Source organism: Blennius ocellaris (genome assembly GCF_963422515.1).
Source record: "Blennius ocellaris genome assembly, chromosome: 24".
Lineage (NCBI taxonomy): Eukaryota > Metazoa > Chordata > Actinopteri > Blenniiformes > Blenniidae > Blennius > Blennius ocellaris.
The window spans coordinates 15,976,222-15,999,496 of NC_137673.1; the positions used below are offsets into that span (position 1 = coordinate 15,976,222).

A 23,275-nucleotide genomic window follows, 5' to 3' on the forward strand; every position below is an offset into this window, starting at 1 on the left:
ATCTCCTTTGATCTGCTTTGATGATGTGCCTCCCCCATCCGCTGATGGGGGAGGCACCTCATCAAAGCAGATCAAAGCAGAACATACAAAAATGTCCCGTACAAAGCGTTGTATGGGACATTTTTTCACAGTTTTTTGAGTGATTTATTGGAAAACAGTTAACCGTTGTGATGGTGACGAATCATCCCTGAAAATTTCATCCAATTCCGTTTGACAGTTTTTCAGGAAAAGTTAGTGAAATGACCGAAAGATAAATAAATACAACGCAGCCGATTACCTAAATACTCACTGACACAAAGGCAGAATGAAGCAGTGAATTTCCTGAAGCTCAGCTGAAACCTCCGGCAGGTCTTCGTGGCATGTGGGAAAGGTGGTTCAAAATAAAAGCGTGCCATCAGATGAGTCCATCTGATCGTAAATGTGTTCTCATGTCGTGTCGGAAGTGTAAATACTGGTCTTGAACGACGCGGCAAACCTCAGCGACGGCCCGGTGGAATGAAACGCCGGCGTCCTCGACTCCACCCAACCACTGCTGGCTGGTTCCTCCATGCGCACTGTGAAAATTATTTTTATTCCAATTTTTAAAGCATTATAATTGCGATGCAGAAGGGTTTTTGTTTTTCTTTTGTTCATAGTGTTTTGTTTTGAGTTTTTTTTTAATTAATAGCACTTTTCTCACAATCACTTCCAATTTTACTGCCTCCCTGTTGTAAGTTTGATCATACTTGTCTCCCTAAAAACAAGAAGCGTGGCGTTGTGGGTCCAAGAAGCACATCGAGGGAAGGACTAACTCATTTTACTTCCTCTTTTTCATTACTGTTACTCTTTTTTCTTTTTTCTTTGATCTTTTTAAACCGAGAGTTGATGCCTGACAGATGAAGGTTTTATAACACTTACATGGAACCTGCAACATTAACTGGTTTGGTTTTGTCTGTTTTGCTTTAATGTGACAATATACAGTTTAAATGTTTCACTTTCCACTCAGTCTTTTTCCTTAAAATGCTTTAAAAAAAAAAAAATGTTTAAAAAGTAAAAAGACTGGATTGGAAGTGAACTGACGTCCTCTTTGTGACTTTAAAGATGTCTGTCTTGCCATTTTTTAATATGTAACAAATATAACAATAATAATATTTATTTATATAATTTCTGTTGTATGTTATGGAACAGTAAAATTATGATTGTGAGACAAAAAATATACTGTTGGACTCATTTCTTTGTGTGAATTAATTATTGGAACATGAATATCTTTTATTATATAATTACAATGTCTTTGTGTATTTAAACAGTGACGACGACACCGTCAACAGATTATTCACATTATTTCACTTTACAAGATTGAAAACATTTGAAAGTGAAATGGTTTAATTGGAATTTAAACCATTTCATTCATTCAAACCATGTAATTAAATTACAATTACATTTTATTACCTTTAGTTTTCGTGGATGTTGAGTTAAGTAGAGGTGAAATAAAAGAAATGTCCATCCTGGTCATGTTCTTTGTGGTGGAGACTCAAACAGGGACGGGCTGGTTTTCTTTCTTTCTTTTTTACTCTTTGTTCTCTCCTTTATCCTTTTTCTTGTTTTTATTCTTTTTCCCCATGTTTTTTCTCTTCTTTTTTTCCTATGGGGTTTTTTCCATTTTTTTCTTTTTCCCTATCTTTTTTAATTTTTCCTTTTTTCATCTTTTTACCTTTTTTTTCTATTTTCCAATTTTTTTCCTCTTTTCTTGTTTTTTCCACCGTTTCCTTGTAACTTTTTTCCCTTTTTTCTTTTTTCCCTTTTTTTCCTTATTTTTTCTATTTCCTGTTTCCTCTACTCTTTTTTTCCCTTTTTTCCTCTTTTTTCTTTTTTCCTCTTTTTTTTTTTCTTTTTTCCACTTTTCCTTTGTTTTCTTGTAACACTTTTCCCTTTTTTTCTTTTTTCCTCTTTTTCCTTTCTTTTTTCCTCTTTTTCCTCTTTTTTATTTTTCTATTGTTTCTCCTAATCTTTTTTCCCTTTTTAATTTTTTCCTTTTTTCATTTGATCCTTTTCCCTCTATTTCTTGTTTTGCTTTGTTTTGTTTAGTTTTTTTTAGACCGGCTGTCTAATCATCCAATCACGTGTCCTCTTCCAGTGGGCGGGCCCCGTGATGTCACAACTCACTTCCTGTCCAGGCTCAGGTGAGTTCCTGTTTCCTGAAACTCCCAGAAAACAACCTCTGAATTTGTGCAAATTGTAATCTGACGTGCAGAAACCTGGATTATTGTGACACCTGATGAACATTGAAAGTCTTCTTTGGCGAGTTATTCAGTTTTAAAACCCACATGTTGGTTTGACACTTTTCAATAACGACAAAAAGACTCGCACTAACACGTATCGACATGCAGTTTATTCCGTGTTCCTCAAATTAGAAAGTAAGTATCAGGTGTGACAGTCTTTCATGCGCATCACAAAGACACAATCAACACATTCTGTCAGTTTGTACAAACGCATGAGGACAGATCCTGGCTCACACATTGTTCACTAGTTTCCTCTGCAGAGCTACAATGTGGGTTCATAACGACGTCTGTGGACTAAATGAGGTGGTGGAGGCTACAGCTGCAGAGAAACGCTACGCCACGCCAAGCACATTCACACGTTTGCAGGTTGGAACGGGAAAAAAATACACTTTTATATGAAGTGTTGTGTGAGTCTGAGGAATAGGTGGAAACCTGGCGCTTTGGAGAACCATTGTGAACATTCTGTCATTTAGCCACTGGAGGGCGCTAAAGCTGCAACTACAACAACAAAAGACTTCAAATCTGATGGTACGTCAGTGTGAAACACATCGTTCTCTGGGGTATGCAGGATATCGCTTCATGGAGGAGATGGCTGATTCTCTTCAGACCGTCGCCTTGAGAAAGAAAGAGGGAGAGCCCCCCCCCCCCCCCCCCCCGGCCCCCGGACGCTCAGCTGCTCAGCAGCACGATGATGTAGATGAGCAGCAGGCAGATGAGGATGAGCGTGAAGTTGACGAACAGCTCCTGCATGTTCCTCTTGACCTGGGGGTTGACCTCGATCTGCGACGCCCGGCGGATGGCCGACTTGGTCATGTGCTGCACGCGCTCCATGCTGGCGGCGGCGCTGAGGTCGAGGGAAGGGGGCGGAGTCAGGCCGACTGCTGCTGGCTGGAGGTGATCTGGAGCCAGACGATCCCCTGGCGTCCTGAACAAAGAGCAGATACACGCTAATCTGCAGGAAAACCAAAAACAGGCAGACGCCCTGGCGGAGGCGACGGCGCTCCTCCAGAACGTGGCGAGCGTTGACAAGAGACGATGTGTCGGGTCGCAGTGGCGTCCGGGGAGCGCCGCTGCCGTTTGTTCCCGCGGGTCATGCTAACACGCTGCCTTAATCCCCGCGTGTCACCCGATCGGCGGCTTGAAAGGGATCAAAGCCGCGCTCGCAAGGTTACCTTGCTCCCGTATTAGCGTCCCCTGCTAACAGTGACATTACTGCCACCGGTACGTCGGACCCCCCCCCCCCCCCCCCCCCGATGGTCGCATCGTGCTCTCGCATCCCCCCCGACGGGGGGAAGTTGGATTCTCGTTGGGAGATCGTCCCGTTTTGCTCTCGCATTTTAAATGGTTCGTCTTCGCACGTCTATTTTTGTCGCACCACTTTTCCTAATCTGCACCGCTATCGCTCGCCATGTTAACACCTTTAAACACACACACACACACACACACACACACACACACACACACACACACACACACACACACACACACTGGATGACTTCAGTGTCGAGATGTTTTCTGGATTTTAAAGACTAGCAGTTTGGATTCTTTCCAGTTTCCACATGGAGTCTCGACCTTTAAACCTCTCTGGATCCGACTTCACATTCTGGAGCAACAAATATCCATTTTTGGTTTTTTTTTTCTTTTTTTCTTCGGGCTTTAAAGCTCGGGCCGCCATCTGACGAGATCTGACCATTATGAAGAAAAATCTCATTGATTTGTCTTCATAATTTTCCCTCCAGCAACAGTTGTAGTCCTGTAAAATGACTGACAGCCCGCCGTCCCCATCAGCTGCAGTGATCCGGTTCAGTCCACTGCTGCATGTGGGTCCAGCTCCTGGTGGTCAGTCTCCAGGTCCAGCTCCTGGTCGTCAGTCTCCAGGTCCAGCTCCTGGTCGTCCACTTTATTCTAACTAGGACACCGTCAGTCTCCAGGTCCAGCTCCTGGTCGTCCACTTTATTCTAACTAGGACTCCGTCAGTCTCCAGGTCCAGCTCCTGGTCGTCAGTCTCCAGGTCCAGCTCCTGGTGGTCAGTCTCCAGGTCCAGCTCCTGGTCGTCAGTCTCCAGGTCCAGCTCCTGGTCGTCCACTTTATTCTAACTAGGACACCGTCAGTCTCCAGGTCCAGCTCCTGGTCGTCAGTCTCCAGGTCCAGCTCCTGGTCGTCAGTCTCCAGGTCCAGCTCCTGGTCGTCCACTTTATTCTAACTAGGACGCCGTCAGTCTCCAGGTCCAGCTCCTGGTCGTGGACTGTTGTTCTAACTAGGACACCGTCAGTCTCCAGGTCCAGCTCCTGGTCGTCAGTCTCCAGGTCCAGCTCCTGGTCGTCAGTCTCCAGGTCCAGCTCCTGGTCGTCCACTTTATTCTAACTAGGACGTCGTCAGTCTCCAGGTCCAGCTCCTGGTCGTCCACTTTATTCTAACTAGGACGTCGTCAGTCTCCAGGTCCAGCTCCTGGTCGTCCACTGTTCTAACTAGGACGCCGTCAGTCTCCAGGTCCAGCTCCTGGTCGTCAGTCTCCAGGTCCAGCTCCTGGTCGTGGACTGTTGTTCTAACTAGGACACCGTCAGTCTCCAGTCGTCCTCACAGCTGGTCTGTTTCACCCCGAGGACCAGAAAAAGGCCAATTCCTGCTCCCATGTTCCCAAATCCCTTTCCCTCTCAGCAGATTATGTAAGAAGCTGCTCATTCTGCAGCATCGATTGGGTGAAATCGAGCGATTCTTTTTTCTTATGTATCGATTCCCTGGTTCTTTGAACTTGTGGGACCAGCCGGAGATCAAAGCCGAGGGGACGAGTGTTTATCCAGCTTCCGTTCCCCCCCGCTGCTCCGCCGTGTGGGAACCACCACTTCTCACAAGAACGACGAACAAAACAAGATCCACACTGTGAGGAAGACCTCTCACTTCACTTCCACTGATCTAAACCTCTTGCTGGTCTAAATGTGGGACTTGTCCCGTCCCTACATGAGGAGGATGCTGGACCTTACCTTTCAGAAGGGAGAGCAGCTTGGTGACGGAGAAATGTCAGATATGCAGAGCTCTGAAGGCTGTAAACACAGTGAGGGCGAGAGGGTTTTAAAATGAGGGAGAGAGAGAGAGAGGGAGGGAGGGAGGGAGGCAGGGCATCCCAGTTAAAGGGGGGGGGGGGGGGGGCTGGGGGGGTTACCTCGTCTGGATCCCTTCAAACTGACTGCAGACAGCTTTATGAGTTCTAGTCGTTACCAACTGGAAGTTTTCAGCAGTCAAACATTTCAAAGTCTCTTTTAATAAGTTTAGATGCACTTTTCATTACGTGCCTGAAGAAAACAACATGTTTTTATTGCTTCTGGAAGAAGATGGAATTCTATTAGTGAAGAAACAAGTTAATTCAATAGCATAGTGAAGTATTTTCTATAAAATATCAATAATCCTTATATTGGAAGGACTGTTTCTTTTATTGGGCATTCAATGATTGTAATGTACTTAAAACCCAGTTTTCAGCGTGGATGAATGTTTTATCATCTTTTCATTGTCACTGAATCAGACTAATTTAAAATAGATTAAAAAAAGATTAAAAAAAAAAAAGATTTAGAAAATACAGCAAGAAAAGTGAACAGGACGAAAGAGAAACAAGATTTGAGAAATAAGGACAAAAGGAAAAGGAAAGGAAATTAAAGAAAAATACGAAAGGAAAAATAAGAAAAAAAGAAGAATTTAAGGAGAGAAGGAAAGAAGAAATTAGAAAAAAAGAGAAAATTGATTAAAAAAGAATATAAAGAGAAAGGAAAGAAGAAATTAGAAAAAAAGAGAAAATTTATTAAAAAAGAAGAATATAAAGAGAAAGGAAAGAATAAATGAGAAAAAAGACAAAATAGATTAAAAAATAAGAAGAAACGAGAATGTAAGGAGAAAGGAAAGAAGAAAAAAGAAAAATATAATATATAAAAAAAAAGACTATTAGGAGAAGAAGTAGGTCTCACAATGGGGGAAAAGACAATAAGATTCATCCTTTCTTCCTTGTACAACAATCACATACACACAATCAAATACACACAATCAAATACACACAATCAAATACACACAATCAAATACACACAATCACATACAGGCCGATGTTTGTTGAGATATTTGTCTTGAAAAGAAGGTGAAAGGAGAAAAAGGTCGATACCTGATGTATCTCAGTAAGATCAGTCCAACCAGCGCCTCCTGTGGGATTCAGGGGTTAATAATAAATAGCAGGTATGTGACTTGAATGAATGAATGAATGAATGAATGAATGAATGAATGAACGGCGTCCGTCGCTCTGCTTTTAGTGCTTTGATGACGCGGCGGCTGGAAACAGTCACCTGTGGTCCAAATGTCACGCTGAAGCTCCATTGTCTTCATTATCCTGCTGCCAACAGCTGCTGGCGCCGCTAAATATACCGCCGTATTACAATACTACTAATAATAGTAGTACACCTCGGCCCAGTCCGTTCAGCGCTACGCAACGATGAGTAAGTCAAGTGAACTCCACCTCAGGGCGTCGAGCTTTTCTCTCCCAGCTGGAGGAGAATGACCAACACTGCTCCACCAAGAAAAGACTTGTCTTCCTCTTTTTTTGTTTTTTTCTTCTTCTTCCCCGGGAGCGGCTGTGCTCTGCAGCCATACATGGTGAAATACCACACTCCTCCGACCTTCCACTGGGAAGAGAGACTGACAGAGGGGAAGGAGGAAAACTCTTTTATCAGTGTCAGTGAGTGTGACTCAACGGCTCCCCCAGTGGCCTGAAGTGGGACGACACCAAGCTAACCCTCTGAACTGAAGCAAAGCAAACGTCTGAATGCAGACGGAGTGAAAACACCTTGAGAAACGACGTCCGTTTCCATGGGGAAACCGCGGAACGCTGAAAACGGTGGTAGATCGTGTTGTGCCCCTCTGGAGGCGGCCATTGTTGATTTTTGGGGGGTTCTTTTGCATTTCCCCCCGTTTCCATGGAGATGGAGCGTCCTCAAAAAGTTCAAAAAGACGCAACGAAAGTTTTCAATCTTCATGTCAGAACGTCTTGCAGTACCACTTTGTACCTCAAGGTGGTGGTTTTTTTGGTCATTTCAGCTAAATAAGCGTCAGTTTGGACAAACACTTGAATGCGATGTTCCCCCCCCCCCCCGACCCCGTGATGAACTGCGCTGTACTGCTGAACGTACGACAACGAGCCACTATAGCGGAGGGATTCAATACAAACTGAAATGTTTGTCTCGACGTGTCAGCGAGCGCAAGACGAAGCGAGGAAGTCGATCCCCCGAACAAAGACCAGCCGTGCGACAGCTAGCCTCTCCGTTCCGCGAGGCGGCGGCGCCGCCTCGCGGAACGGAGAGGCTAGCTGTCGCCTCGCGGAACGGAGAGGCTAGCTGTCGCCTCGCGGAACGGAGAGGCTAGCTGTCGCCTCGCGGAACGGAGAGGCTAGCTGTCGCACCGCGGAACGGAGAGGCTAGCTGTCGCCTCGCGGAACGGAGAGGCTAGCTGTCGCCTCGCGGAACGGAGAGGCTAGCTGTCGCCTCGCGGAACGGAGAGGCTAGCTGTCGCACCGCGGAACGGAGAGGCTAGCTGTCGCCTCGCGGAACGGAGAGGCTAGCTGTCGCACCGCGGAACGGAGAGGCTAGCTGTCGCACCGCGGAACGGAGAGGCTAGCTGTCGCCTCGCGGAACGGAGAGGCTAGCTGTCGCACCGCGGAACGGAGAGGCTAGCTGTCGCCTCGCGGAACGGAGAGGCTAGCTGTCGCACCGCGGAACGGAGAGGCTAGCTGTCGCCTCGCGGAACGGAGAGGCTAGCTGTCGCACCGCGGAACGGAGAGGCTAGCTGTCGCACCGCGGAACGGAGAGGCTAGCTGTCGCCTCGCGGAACGGAGAGGCTAGCTGTCGCCTCGCGGAACGGAGAGGCTAGCTGTCGCACCGCGGAACTGAGAGGCTAGCTGTCGCACCGCGGAACGGAGAGGCTAGCTGTCGCCTCGCGGAACGGAGAGGCTAGCTGTCGCACCGCGGAACGGAGAGGCTAGCTGTCGCACCGCGGAACGGAGAGGCTAGCTGTCGCCTCGCGGAACGGAGAGGCTAGCTGTCGCCTCGCGGAACGGAGAGGCTAGCTGTCGCACCGCGGAACGGAGAGGCTAGCTGTCGCACCGCGGAACGGAGAGGCTAGCTGTCGCACCGCGGAACGGAGAGGCTAGCTGTCGCCTCGCGGAACGGAGAGGCTAGCCGTCGCACCGCGGAACGGAGAGGCTAGCCGTCGCACCGCAGAACGGAGAGGCTAGCTGTCGCACCGCGGAACGCCGCGTCGTCCGCCATCGATGGACGGCTGAATGGATGAGGGATGGCGAAGGACGGAGGGAGGCTTCACCCCTTCAGCTGTGTTTACCCTGGAAGACTTACTGCTGCTGTTGGCAGCCTAACACACATTCTCTCTCTCTCTCTCTCTCTCCCTCTCTCTCTCTCTCCGTTCTCCAGATATAGCCAGCTATGCAGAGGAAGCTCCAGCGTCGTTTCCCCCCGAGGCCTCGGCCTCACAGCGGGATTTATCCAACATGGACTTCTGAAATGCGCCGCGACGACTCCAACAACAGAAAACATTGATCTTCCCTCCGCTAACGTGACGACGTCACGACATCAATGGTCTGATTAGTGAAAATCACTTTGATCCTGTAAATACATAGAATGTTTACATATCTGGGCCTGTTTTCTCACATTTTTGAACTTATTGATTAAATTCATGAAGCACTTTATATTTTCTTCCCCCAATTAATTTGTGACAAAAAATAAGTAAATTAAAGCTGAGGCAGAAGACGACACAGGAAGGTGTGTGACGTCTTTTCTTCTTCTTTTCTTTTCTTTTCTTCTTCTTTCTTTCCATGAGGCCTTCAGGTGCGACTGTGGAAATACTTGTAATAGATTTTAATAGTTGACCTGAGTCTGTTGATATTTGGAGCAGTGGATTTACAGTGGTGACGTTTGTTAACGTTACTGGTGGCGTTTCTCTTTTGAAGTGTTTCTGTTTTGAAAAAACGTTTCTCTTTTGAAAAATAGTTTCTGTTTTGAAAAAGTGTTTCTGTTTTGAAAAAAACGTTTCTCTTTTGAAAAATAGTTTCTGTTTTGAAAAAGTGTTTCTGTTTTGAAAAAAACGTTTCTCTTTTGAAAAATAGTTTCTGTTTTGAAAAAGTGTTTCTGTTTTGAAAAAAACGTTTCTCTTTTGAAAAATAGTTTCTGTTTTGAAAAAGTGTTTCTGTTTTGAAAAAAACGTTTCTCTTTTGAAAAATAGTTTCTGTTTTGAAAAAGTGTTTCTGTTTTGAAAAAAACATTTCTCTTTTGAAAAATTGTTTCTGTTTTGAAAGAGTGTTTCTGTTTTGAAAAAAACGTTTCTCTTTTGAAAAATTGTTTCTGTTTTGAAAAAGTGTTTCTGTTTTGAAAAAAACGTTTTTCTTTTGAAAAATAGTTTCTGTTTTGAAAAAGTGTTTCTGTTTTGAAAAAAACGTTTCTCTTTTGAAAAATTGTTTCTGTTTTGAAAAAGTGTTTCTGTTTTGAAAAAAACGTTTCTCTTTTGAAAAATAGTTTCTGTTTTGAAAAAAGTTTCTGTTTTGAAAGAGCATTTCTCTTTTAAAAAAGCGTTTATGTTTTGAAAAAGCGCTTGCCTTTTGAAAAAACGTTTCAGTTTTGAAAAAGCGTTTCTGTTGTACTTGTCGGCCACCGTACAAAGGTGGTACATCAAAGGTGGTACATCAAAGGTGGTACAACGAACCGATGGATCAAAACACAAACCCCAAATCCTGTGGTCATTTCAAACCAGTAATAAAAACCAGCTGAGCAGTGTCGTCCACCATCACGTCTCCAAACTAATCCCAGCGTTCCCCCAGAGACACCCGGCAGGCGATCAGTCACCCCCCCCCCCCCCCCCCAAAACGCCCCGGGACGCTAAAAATACCCCCCGCTGTGCAGCAGTTTGGGAGCCACTTGTCATTCCTCTACAAATAGAGCCCCCGATATCGGACATTTATCCCATCATGCACTGCTTTTGTTGGATGTCACTAATCCTGTCTGGGTTTGTTTATTATCTTTTCTTAATTGTTTTGTTTAACAAAAAAAAACAACGTGACCCTGTTTTGTCTCATCCTCCTTCCTCTTCCTCCGCTGCTGTCGGCCTCGAATCCAACTGAGTCTGTGCAGAGCGGACAGGAAACGGCGGAGAGGTTGGAGGGACGATTGATTCCTATTTAGGTTTTGGACCCCCCCCCCCAGTCATCCCGTAATGGTCTGGCCCTTGGGATCAGTGGAAGTGTCTTGGAGTGGAGGTAACTCATGGAACCAACAAAACTTATGCCAAAAGACCCCCCCCCCCCCCCCCCCCCGAGAACCCTTGGCTCTGATTGGCCGCGGAGGCGAGCGCCCCGATTGGCGTAATGTAAAGGGTCTGATGTGTGGACCAGTTGGACCAGTTGGACCAGCTGGACCAGTTGGACCGGTTGGACCGGTTGGACCGGCGCAGTGGAAACATCACTGCTCTATTTATAAAGACCCAGTTCAGAAGAACGGGGTCATCGTGGTCTTTGGAACACAAACGGTCAACATTCCTTGGTTCTGCCTTGAAACTGACACGTTCAAGCTTCTTCCCCCTTTTTCCCCTGAAAAACCTTCAGTCCCTTATTGGACCATCATCCTGCAGAAGTCCTGTCCTGTTAATACTATTATAAAACCACGACGCTCTATTTGAAGTCAATATGAGGCCTTAAAAAACAATTGGTGTCAATTAAGTGAGGTTCCACTGCCACCTTGTGGGCAGATGGGGGTACTGTCACTGAGGGTTTGAAATGGCCTTGAATCGTTGGCCAGCCTCGTCCCCTCTGATGGGTCTGCAGTGCATCAACGGATAAGACGGAACCGTGAGGGTCGTACAGGATCCTAATGACGTTATAGAGGAGAACCGTGAGGGTCGTACAGGATCCTAATGACGTTATAGAGGAGAACCATGAGGGTCGTACAGGATCCTAATGACGTTATAGAGGAGAACCATGAGGGTCGTACAGGATTCTAATGACGTTATAGAGGAGAACCATGAGGGTCGTACAGGATCCTAATGACGTTATAGAGGAGAACCGTGAGGGTCGTACAGGATCCTAATGACGTTATAGAGGAGAACCAGGAGGGTCGTACAGGATCCTAATGACGTTATAGAGGAGAACCGTGAGGGTCGTACAGGATCCTAATGACGTTATAGAGGAGAACCGAGGGTCGTACAGGATCCTAATGACGTTATAGAGGAGAACCAGGAGGGTCGTACAGGATCCTAATGACGTTATAGAGGAGAACCGTGAGGGTCGTACAGGATCCTAATGACGTTATAGAGGAGAACCAGGAGGGTCGTACAGGATCCTAATGACGTTATAGAGGAGAACCAGGAGGGTCGTACAGGATCCTAATGACGTTATAGAGGAGAACCGAGGGTCGTACAGGATCCTAATGACGTTATAGAGGAGAACCGTGAGGGTCGTACAGGATCCTAATGACGTTATAGAGGAGAACCGTGAGGGTCGTACAGGATCCTAATGACGTTATAGAGGAGAACCGTGAGGGTCGTACAGGATCCTAATGACGTTATAGAGGAGAACCGTGAGGGTCGTACAGGATCCTAATGACGTTATAGAGGAGAACCATGAGGGTCGTACAGGATCCTAATGACGTTATAGAGGAGAACCATGAGGGTCGTACAGGATTCTAATGACGTTATAGAGGAGAACCATGAGGGTCGTACAGGATCCTAATGACGTTATAGAGGAGAACCATGAGGGTCGTACAGGATTCTAATGACGTTATAGAGGAGAACCAGGAGGGTCGTACAGGATCCTAATGACGTTATAGAGGAGAACCAGGAGGGTCGTACAGGATCCTAATGATGTTATAGAGGAGAACCGTGAGGGTCGTACAGGATCCTAATGACGTTATAGAGGAGAACCGTGAGGGTCGTACAGGATCCTAATGATGTTATAGAGGAGAACCGTGAGGGTCGTACAGGATCCTAATGACGTTATAGAGGAGAACCGTGAGGGTCGTACAGGATCCTAATGACGTTATAGAGGAGAACCGTGAGGGTCGTACAGGATCCTAATGATGTTATAGAGGAGAACCGTGAGGGTCGTACAGGATCCTAATGACGTTATAGAGGAGAACCGTGAGGGTCGTACAGGATCCTAATGACGTTATAGAGGAGAACCATGAGGGTCGTACAGGATCCTAATGACGTTATAGAGGAGAACCGTGGGGGTCGTACAGGATCCTAATGACGTTATAGAGGAGAACCAGGAGGGTCGTACAGGATCCTAATGACGTTATAGAGGAGAACCGTGAGGGTCGTACAGGATCCTAATGACGTTATAGAGGAGAACCATGAGGGTCGTACAGGATCCTAATGACGTTATAGAGGAGAACCGTGAGGGTCGTACAGGATCCTAATGACGTTATAGAGGAGAACCATGAGGGTCGTACAGGATCCTAATGACGTTATAGAGGAGAACCATGAGGGTCGTACAGGATCCTAATGACGTTATAGAGGAGAACCATGAGGGTCGTACAGGATCCTAATGACGTTATAGAGGAGAACCGTGAGGGTCGTACAGGATCCTAATGACGTTATAGAGGAGAACCAGGAGGGTCGTACAGGATCCTAATGACGTTATAGAGGAGAACCATGAGGGTCGTACAGGATCCTAATGACGTTATAGAGGAGAACCATGAGGGTCGTACAGGATCCTAATGACGTTATAGAGGAGAACCGTGAGGGTCGTACAGGATCCTAATGACGTTATAGAGGAGAACCATGAGGGTCGTACAGGATCCTAATGACGTTATAGAGGAGAACCATGAGGGTCGTACAGGATCCTAATGACGTTATAGAGGAGAACCATGAGGGTCGTACAGGATCCTAATGACGTTATAGAGGAGAACCATGAGGGTCGTACAGGATCCTAATGACGTTATAGAGGAGAACCATGAGGGTCGTACAGGATCCTAATGACGTTATAGAGGAGAACCATGAGGGTCGTACAGGATCCTAATGACGTTATAGAGGAGAACCGTGAGGGTCGTACAGGATCCTAATGACGTTATAGAGGAGAACCGAGGGTCGTACAGGATCCTAATGACGTTATAGAGGAGAACCGAGGGTCGTACAGGATCCTAATGACGTTATAGAGGAGAACCGAGGGTCGTACAGGATCCTAATGACGTTATAGAGGAGAACCATGAGGGTCGTACAGGATCCTAATGACGTTATAGAGGAGAACCATGAGGGTCGTACAGGATCCTAATGACGTTATAGAGGAGAACCATGAGGGTCGTACAGGATCCTAATGACGTTATAGAGGAGAACCGTGAGGGTCGTACAGGATCCTAATGACGTTATAGAGGAGAACCGAGGGTCGTACAGGATCCTAATGACGTTATAGAGGAGAACCGAGGGTCGTACAGGATCCTAATGACGTTATAGAGGAGAACCGAGGGTCGTACAGGATCCTAATGACGTTATAGAGGAGAACCGAGGGTCGTACAGGATCCTAATGACGTTAAAGGGTTGTGAGCTTGCTAGCGACGCAGGCGGAACGTTCACGATGAGGATCTGTTCCCTCGCGCTGCACGAGGAACGAAAAGCTCAAGTCGTTTCTAAAAGGGAACTTGTGCAGTTTCTATCTTCTGCTACCGTCAAATAGGAACCCTACCTGGCCTCCGCATCGCCTTGCCTTTCGCCGTGCGGCGAGACTGGAGTCAGGCCTACTACACTTGTGAGAACTGATTCCCTCCTTCAGAGAGGAACACTGTTTCACCCAACCGGGAGGTCTGCAGCTCGCATTGGCGAAGGGAAACCACGATGTCACTACGTAAAGGTCAAATCATCGGCTGCATGGCGAGAAGCCGAACTGTGTTCATGAGCTAGCTTGTCGTGTTGAAAGTAGCAGGAGTCACGACGGAACATTTCTTCAACTTGGAAGTGACGGTACTTCAGAGAGTAGCTACTGAACCCCCAGTTTCTATAGGTGATGAGTGAGCTCACTTGCTTTATTGTCTTCAGAATCACTTCCTCTCCAAACTGTAGCACACACACACACACACACACACACACACACACACACACACACACACACACACACACACACACACACACACACACACACACACACACACACACACACACACACAGGAAATGACCTTGATAATGGAAGGTGGATGTTCTTCTGCTCTGAGCGCGACGAGGACATGATGAAGATGGCTTCTGCCTCCACCGCCTTCCTGCTTCTGCTCTGCTGCGCCGTCGTCGTCCCAGCAGGTACACGTTTTGTTTCATTACAGTTTAGTTATTACAGTTTTATTTTTTTATTTTTTAAATATGATTCAATGCAAAATCCTCCCTTGTGTTTTGGTGTTCTACCATCTTCACTCCTCTTTTACTCGTTATAAAATCATTTCAATAAAAGACCCGTTTCACCTTTTCGCTTTACTTTGGCAATTTATACATCATGTGTAGAATTGATTTGAAACCTTTTTTTTTTAAATATATTTTGTTACTTCTTCTGAAAGAGAAAATCCAGTGTGAAAAATGCAGAACCTGTTTGTGTTAAATGGGATCAAGTGTGGTGCTTATCATTTGACATCTGACGCTTTTGTTGGCAAATATTGTCCGTAATGCTTTAAAGTTAATAATCTGTTGTAACCTGAGAGTTTGAGGTTCCACTAAATTACACTGGATTGCCTTTTTTCCCCAGATTCTATATTTACTGGAATATGAGACTTATTTCAAACCCGAACATCCAGTTGTTCTGACCCGAGTTTAAAACAGTTTCAGGATTTAGAAACAAGTAATATGTCGTAAAATAACAAGCTATTTGATCATGTTGTTATTGTTGTTGTTTTTTTGTTTTTAATTATTATTTATTTATTTTTAATTAATATGTAATTATTTACATAATTTTTTCATTGTGATTATCTTTAACCCTTGAGTCCTTGTCTTGTCTTGTCTTGTCTTGTCTTGTCTTGTCTTGTCTTGTCTTGTCTTGTCTTGTCTTGTCTTGTCTTGTGGTGTTAATGCTGCGACTGAATGATTAATTTGGTTCGGGAAGGGAGATTTGCTCTCTAATGCAAATAAGGTTTCCATCTTATGTTCTACCGTAGAGAGTTTAAGTACATTGAGAGATGACTACTGTTGCACATCTGGTGTGTTTTTACATGTGTCTGTACCTTCCCGATGTAAACACCAATACAAATTTTTGATAAAAAAAGAAAAAAGAAAAAAATTATAATAATGATAATAATAATCTCTAGAACCTAAAATAATCTGAAATATATGAACAATCTTAATGGAATTGTAAATGAGGGTTGTTGTTTTTTTTAGTTGTAAAAAAAATAGAAACACACAATGTGATAAAAATGTAAACCTTTTATAGAAACTTTATGAATAGAAACTGTAAATGTCTCGTGTTTTCAGACTTTCTCTGAGGATTTCTTTGAACTTCTCTGCTTCATGTGTTTCCACATGATTTCTTTGAACTTCTCTGCTTCATGTGTTTCCACATGATTTCTTTGAAACAGACTCAGATGAGTTTTTTGGGGTGGTTGTGGTTTTTGACCACAGGAAATGTGCCAGGACTTGTTCTCTGCAGTCGAGCGGTAAACCGGGCGATGTGTTGTCGTGTTTTCCGTGTCGTGGACGGCAACGCTCTGAGGCAACAGGATATGACCTCGCCGAAAAGCTGATCTGTGCAGGAGTTTCATTTCTTCACCTTTCTGAGGCGAACTGAACAAAGTTGACAGCAGCCTAGGCGGAGGTGGAGGGGGGGGGGTGGAGGTGGGGGGGGGGGGGTTCGCCAACACACACGAATCCTCTGACGAGTCTTTGTCTCTCAGACTCCCTCAGCCAGTGCGACAGCTACGTGGCGGCCGGTCAGGACTTCGTCGTGCCTCTGAGCTCCAAGGAGAAGGAACCATACCGACTGACGTGGCGTCACAACGTGACGGCCATCTTCACCCGGAGGGGGACTCTGGTCAAACCGGGGAAGCCCGGCGACGTGGACCAGAGCGGCTCCCTGATCCTGAAGGACCTGAGCGTCAGCCAGTCGGGGGTCTACACGCCGGAGGTCCACAACAGACAACAAGTGGCCGAGAAAGATCTGAAGCCGACAAGACTGTGTGTGATCGGTAGGTCGACCCCAAATCCAAATGTCGGGCCGACGTTGAAAAGTTTGACTGAACCAAATGTCTTACGTCTCCAGAACCCGTGTCTGAACCCAGAGTCCACGTCAAGTGTGAAAAGGACGGCGCACAAGTCGCTTTCACCTGCGTGATTCAGGACGTGAGCAGCAACACGTCTCCCCTTCCACCTAGTAGTCTTTTCTTTTGGGGGTTTTCTCCGACCACCTAGCATCCTGGCTATTCTCTCTGTTTTCCCTCTTGTCCTGCAGAAAGACCGGCCGCAGGAGAAAGACCTGACCGTGGTCTGGTCTCAGAACAGCAAGGCTATTGGCCAAAGCAAGGACTGGACTCTCAGGCTCGTTGCAGAAGAAGTGGAAAAGGAGAAATTCACTTGCCGGATTTCCAACCGGGCCATTTCGGCAGACAGTCAGGCCGTCACACAAACCTGCTTCACACCCAGTGAGTGTCTATGAAGTTTTATTACATTAGTTCAAGACGCTCATGACGCTCGGTTCTTCTCTCTGAGTGACACATCTTCACTTTTACACCTTTCATTGCCATGAATAATTCAATCCATTTCTTTTTGAAGTTTTCCCCAAGGAAGTGTTGGGCATTAGCATCTGGGTGTTTGTTGGCGGTGGAGGAGGTACGTCTGGTTCTGGGTGAAGAGAGTCCGTCGCTCTGAATGTCTCGTTGCATCGTAACCATGACAACACTCTCACCAGGTATCGTCCTGGTGCTGATCGTCCTCGTCCTCATTTGCTGCATTCGGAACCGGCGGATGAAGCGCATGCGGCTAAAAGGCAAGGAAGAGCGAAACGGTGTCCCTCAGGGTGACGTACTGGGACTCCCACTCTTTTGTGTTCTTTTTTTTTTAAATTCCTGAACTGGTCGGCTCAACGTTTGGCAGGCGTGTTGATGTTTTCTCAACATCTTCAGTACAAGAGATCCAAAACGTTCTGACAAGATTCTATAAATGAAATTCTAAATCAAGTCAATTCTTTCTTCTTGTCAACGTTTGGTTCAGAGGAGGGGGAGCTTCGTCTGCAGTTGACCAACACCGATCACCGTCACCATCGTCATCAACACAATAAACCTGGTCATCATCAGCATCAGCATCTTCATCATCAGCAGCAGCAGCAGCAGCAGCGGCGGGCCACACCGGCCCCCGCCCCAGTCGCTCCAGGCAGAACCGCGACCAGCAGCGCCCCCCACTGCCCAACACCCCCAACACCGGCCAGCCGCTCCCCGCCCCCCGCGGGGCGGCCGCCAAGGTAGGACCAACCCAACCCACCGTGCAAAGCCTGGCTGGCAGGTGACCCCCCCGTCTGACCCCCCCCCGTTTCCTGTTTGACCTTCCTCTCCAGGGGCCCAGACCAGCCGACGGCGAGCAGCCTCCTCCTCTTCCTCAGCCCAGGAAGAAGGCTCCCAGGGCCCAGAGGGTGTGACACAACACGTTTATCACATTCTTTCCCCCGTCGCCCATTTTTACCCCCCGCCCCCCCCCCCCCCCCCCCATTACCATCACTGTCCCTTCTGTACACAATAAGTTGTGTTTTTACTGCAACGTGAACAAAAAGTCACGGCGTTTTGGGGGAAAAGTTTCCGTCGGTTCTTCAAGGATCCGCTGACTCATTTTCTTCTCAAGACAACACAGAGTCAAAGAGACACAGAGTCAAAGTGACGCAGAGTCAAAGTGACGCAGAGTCAACGTGACGCAGAGTCAAAGTGACGCAGAGTCAAGTGACGCAGAGTCAAAGTGACACAGAGTCAAGGTGACGCAGAGTCAAAGTGACGCAGAGTCAACGTGACGCAGAGTCAAGGTGACGCAGAGTCAAAGTGACGCAGAGTCAACGTGACGCAGAGTCAAAGTGACGCAGAGTCAAAGTGACGCAGAGTCAAGGTGACGCAGAGTCAAAGTGACGCAGAGTCAACGTGACGCAGAGTCAAAGTGACGCAGAGTCAAAGTGACGCAGAGGTCAAGGTGACGCAGAGTCAAAGTGACGCAGAGTCAATGTGACGCAGAGTCAACGTGACGCAGAGTCAAAGTGACGCAGAGTCAACGTGACGCAGAGTCAAAGTGACGCAGAGTCAAAGTGACGCAGAGTCAACGTGACGCAGAGTCAAAGTGACGCAGAGTCAACGTGACGCAGAGTCAAGGTGACGCAGAGTCAAAGTGACGCAGAGTCAAAGTGACGCAGAGTCAACGTGACGCAGAGTCAAAGTGACGCAGAGTCAACGTGACGCAGAGTCAACGTGACGCAGAGTCAAAGTGACGCAGAGTCAACGTGACGCAGAGTCAAAGTGACGCAGAGTCAAAGTGACGCAGAGTCAACGTGACGCAGAGTCAAAGTGACGCAGAGTCAACGTGACGCAGAGTCAAAGTGACGCAGAGTCAAAGTGACGCAGAGTCAACGTGACGCAGAGTCAAAGTGACGCAGAGTCAACGTGACGCAGAGTCAAAGTGACGCAGAGTCAACGTGACGCAGAGTCAAGGTGACGCAGAGTCAAAGTGACGCAGAGTCAAAGTGACGCAGAGTCAACGTGACGCAGAGTCAACGTGACGCAGAGTCAAAGTGACGCAGAGTCAACGTGACGCAGAGTCAAAGTGACGCAGAGTCAAAGTGACGCAGAGTCAACGTGACGCAGAGTCAAAGTGACGCAGAGTCAACGTGACGCAGAGTCAAGGTGACGCAGAGTCAAGTGACGCAGAGTCAAAGTGACGCAGAGTCAAAGTGACGCAGAGTCAACGTGACGCAGAGTCAAAGTGACGCAGAGTCAACGTGACGCAGAGTCAACGTGACGCAGAGTCAAAGTGACGCAGAGTCAACGTGACGCAGAGTCAAAGTGACGCAGAGTCAACGTGACGCAGAGTCAACGTGACGCAGAGTCAAAGTGACGCAGAGTCAACGTGACGCAGAGTCAAAGTGACGCAGAGTCAACGTGACGCAGAGTCAAAGTGACGCAGAGTCAACGTGACGCAGAGTCAAGGTGACGCAGAGTCAACGTGACGCAGAGTCAACGTGACACAGAGTAAAAGTGACACAGAGTCAAAGTGATGCAGAGTCAAAGTGATGCATGCAGACCCTGCATGTGAAGCGGAGGAGGACTTCCTGTACTCGTAGAAACAAAGAGAAAAGCTTTGAACACGTTTATGCTCTGTGTCTGACTGAGATCCTGGCGTTTGATAATTGAAGACTTCCTGTTTGCAGCGATAGAAGAGCAGTTTGTTCATCTGTGCTTTCATCATCACTCAATCTGTGTTGTTCTTCAGATGTCCCACGAGATGTCCTCCTCGCTGTGTTTGTCCCTTCACGGCCCGTTTTCTGCCTCATGCACTTCAATGTGTTTCACATGAGAAGTCCTATTTAAAACTTTTATTCTTATTGTTGTATCTTGTGATCAATTGATTCATGACTTTATTGTATAGATGATCAAACTGAAATGTGAGTTCAAACTGCAACTGCTCTGAGTTTTAACTCATTTTATCTCATGTGATGAATTACTGTATTGTTTAAGGTCATGTGACACACATTCCTCTCAGGTGTGTGTGTGTGTGTGTGTTTTGTATCCTTACGTCTCATTATGGTGAATTCTAAAGTACTTTTTGACATTTGTACCAAACGTTTTGAAAGTAAAATGGCAAAACCAACATTCAATCAAGCTGTACTATTTCAACCCCCCCCCCCCCCCCCCCCCTATCTTTTGCACAGAGGAGTAACTTTATTGTGATCGACGTATTCAAACGTGCAGAATAATAATAGTAATAACCTGTGCTGCCACCAGGAGGCGCTCAGGCTCCATGTTGGGCTCCAGGGGGGAAGCTGAAGCACAAACCAGCTCAATTCTGCCTTTTCAGTGGAGAAACCAGGAAACAGTCCGGAGGTTTAGCGTTCTGGGGAATGTGAGCCTCAATCACTGCTGGGACTCCTCAGGGAACCACGGCCAGAGTCTGGAGGGCAAAGGTCACGGTTCAGCTTCAGCTTCAGCTTCAGGTTCAGCTTCAGGTTCAGGTTCAGGTTCAGGTTCAGCTTCAGGTTCAGCTTCAGGTTCAGGTTCAGGTTCAGGTTCAGGTTCAGCTTCAGCTTCAGGTTCAGGTTCAGGTTCAGGTTCAGGTTCAGCTTCAGCTTCAGCTTCAGGTTCAGGTTCAGGTTCAGGTTCAGGTTCAGGTTCAGGTTCAGGTTCAGCTTCAGGTTCAGGTTCAGGTTCAGGTTCAGGTTCAGCTTCAGCTTCAGGTTCAGGTTCAGCTTCAGCTTCAGCTTCAGGTTCAGGTTCAGGTTCAGGTTCAGGTTCAGGTTCAGCTTCAGGTTCAGGTTCAGGTTCAGGTTCAGGTTCAGGTTCAGGTTCAGGTTCAGGTTCAGCTTCAGCTTCAGGTTCAGGTTCAGGTTCAGGTTCAGCTTCAGGTTCAGGTTCAGGTTCAGGTTCAGGTTCAGGTTCAGGTTAAGCTTCAGGTTCAGCTTCAGCTTCAGGTTCAGCTTCAGGTTCAGCTTCAGGTTCAGGTTCAGGTTCAGCTTCAGCTTCAGCTTCAGGTTCAGGTTCAGGTTCAGGTTCAGGTTCAGCTTCAGGTTCAGGTTCAGGTTCAGCTTCAGGTTCAGGTTCAGGTTCAGGTTCAGGTTCAGCTTCAGCTTCAGGTTCAGCTTCAGGTTCAGCTTCAGGTTCAGCTTCAGGTTCAGGTTCAGGTTCAGGTTAAGCTTCAGGTTCAGCTTCAGCTTCAGGTTCAGCTTCAGCTTCAGCTTCAGCTTCAGGTTCAGGTTCAGGTTCAGGTTCAGGTTCAGGTTCAGCTTCAGGTTCAGGTCCAGGCTGCTCAATAAACAATAAAGTGTAGATTCCCCGACACAGTGAGTGACTGATGGAGGAGTGAGGTAAGGCTGCGACCAGCAGGAGTCTGCGTGAGGTAAGGCTGCGACCAGCAGGAGTCTGCGTGAGGTAAGGCTGCGACCAGCAGGAGTCTGGGTGAGGTAAGGCTGCGACCAGCAGGAGTCTGCGTGAGGTAAGGCTGCGACCAGCAGGAGTCTGCGTGAGGTAAGGCTGCGACCAGCAGGAGTCTGGGTGAGGTAAGGCTGCGACCAGCAGGAGTCTGCGTGAGGTAAGGCTGCGACCAGCAGGAGTCTGGGTGAGGTAAGGCTGCGACCAGCAGGAGTCTGGGTGAGGTAAGGCTGCGACCAGCAGGAGTCTGGGTGAGGTAAGGCTGCGACCAGCAGGAGTCTGCGTGAGGTAAGGCTGCGACCAGCAGGAGTCTGCGTGAGGTAAGGCTGCGACCAGCAGGAGTCTGCGTGAGGTAAGGCTGCGACCAGCAGGAGTCTGGGTGAGGTAAGGCTGCGACCAGCAGGAGTCTGCGTGAGGTAAGGCTGCGAGTGAGGTAAGGCTGCGACCAGCAGGAGTCTGCGTGAGGTAAGGCTGCGACCAGCAGGAGTCTGCGTGAGGTAAGGCTGCGACCAGCAGGAGTCTGGGTGAGGTAAGGCTGCGACCAGCAGGAGTCTGCGTGAGGTAAGGCTGCGACCAGCAGGAGTCTGCGTGAGGTAAGGCTGCGACCAGCAGGAGTCTGCGTGAGGTAAGGCTGCGACCAGCAGGAGTCTGGGTGAGGTAAGGCTGCGACCAGCAGGAGTCTGCGTGAGGTAAGGCTGCGACCAGCAGGAGTCTGCGTGAGGTCGCTTTGAACACGACGTATGACAACACAGGACCGCTCTTCACACACACACACACACACACACACACACACACACACACACACACACGTACGGTTCAATAGGATGTGAAAGGCAGAAGGGCCCGTGGAGCTCTGACCTCTGACCTGGAGGTTCGGCTGAAGGCTGAGGGCTGACCTTTGACCTGCCCAGTGGACCCAGCATGCATCTGACCGCAGCCTGGAAGTGTGGGCGGGGCAGGAAGTGCAGCCTGCAGGGAAATGGAACGTGGACCACCAGAGAACCTCACTTGTTGACAAGTCACGTCTTGTTTTGGGTTTTTAATGTCTCATTAAAACTGAAACACTTCCTGTCTGTGCCTGATTGTTACCATGACGACGAAACTGTTGTTAGAAAAAGTCTTCAGATTGTCTCGACGTCGCCTGGAGGAAAGTGTCTAATGTGTGTTGTGGGTTCCCCTGGATTCTATAATACACCTTGTCCTCCATGGGGCCCCTGGATTCTATAATACATCTTGTCCTCCATGGGGCCCCTGGATTCAATAATACACCTTGTCCTCCATCGGGCCCCTGGATTCAATAATACACCTTGTCCTCCATCGGGCCCCTGGATTCAATAATACACCTTGTCCTCCATGGGGCCCCTGGATTCTATAATACACCTTGTCCTCCATCGGGCCCCTGGATTCAATAATACACCTTGTCCTCCATGGGGCCCCTGGATTCTATAATACACCTTGTCCTCCATCGGGCCCCTGGATTCAATAATACACCTTGTCCTCCATGGGGCCCCTGGATTCTATAATACACCTTGTCCTCCATGGGGCCCCTGGATTCTATAATACACCTTGTCCTCCATCAGGGCCCCTGGATTCAATAATACACCTTGTCCTCCATCGGGGCCCCTGGATTCAATAATACACCTTGTCCTCCATGGGGCCCCTGGATTCTATAATACACCTTGTCCTCCATCGGGGCCCCTGGATTCAATAATACACCTTGTCCTCCATGGGGCCCCTGGATTCAATAATACACCTTGTCCTCCATGGGGCCCCTGGATTCTATAATACACCTTGTCCTCCATCGGGCCCCTGGATTCAATAATACACCTTGTCCTCCATGGGGCCCCTGGATTCTATAATACACCTTGTCCTCCATGGGGCCCCTGGATTCTATAATACACCTTGTCCTCCATCAGGGCCCCT

At 47.6% G+C, this 23,275-nt stretch overlaps 1 protein-coding gene across 1 annotated transcript; it reads right to left on the reverse strand.

Moving 5' to 3' along the window:
- Positions 1–2,353: 2,353 nt before the first annotated feature.
- On the reverse strand, positions 2,354–6,843 carry pln2 (phospholamban 2). Its single transcript, XM_080519959.1, has 3 exons — positions 6,578–6,843; positions 5,240–5,299; positions 2,354–3,183 (listed from the first exon to the last, which is right to left on the reverse strand). The coding sequence occupies exon 3, from the start codon at positions 3,087–3,089 to the stop codon at positions 2,928–2,930; it is 162 nt and encodes a 53-aa protein (XP_080376085.1). The 5' UTR covers positions 3,090–3,183; positions 5,240–5,299; positions 6,578–6,843; the 3' UTR covers positions 2,354–2,927.
- Positions 6,844–23,275: the final 16,432 nt, after the last annotated feature.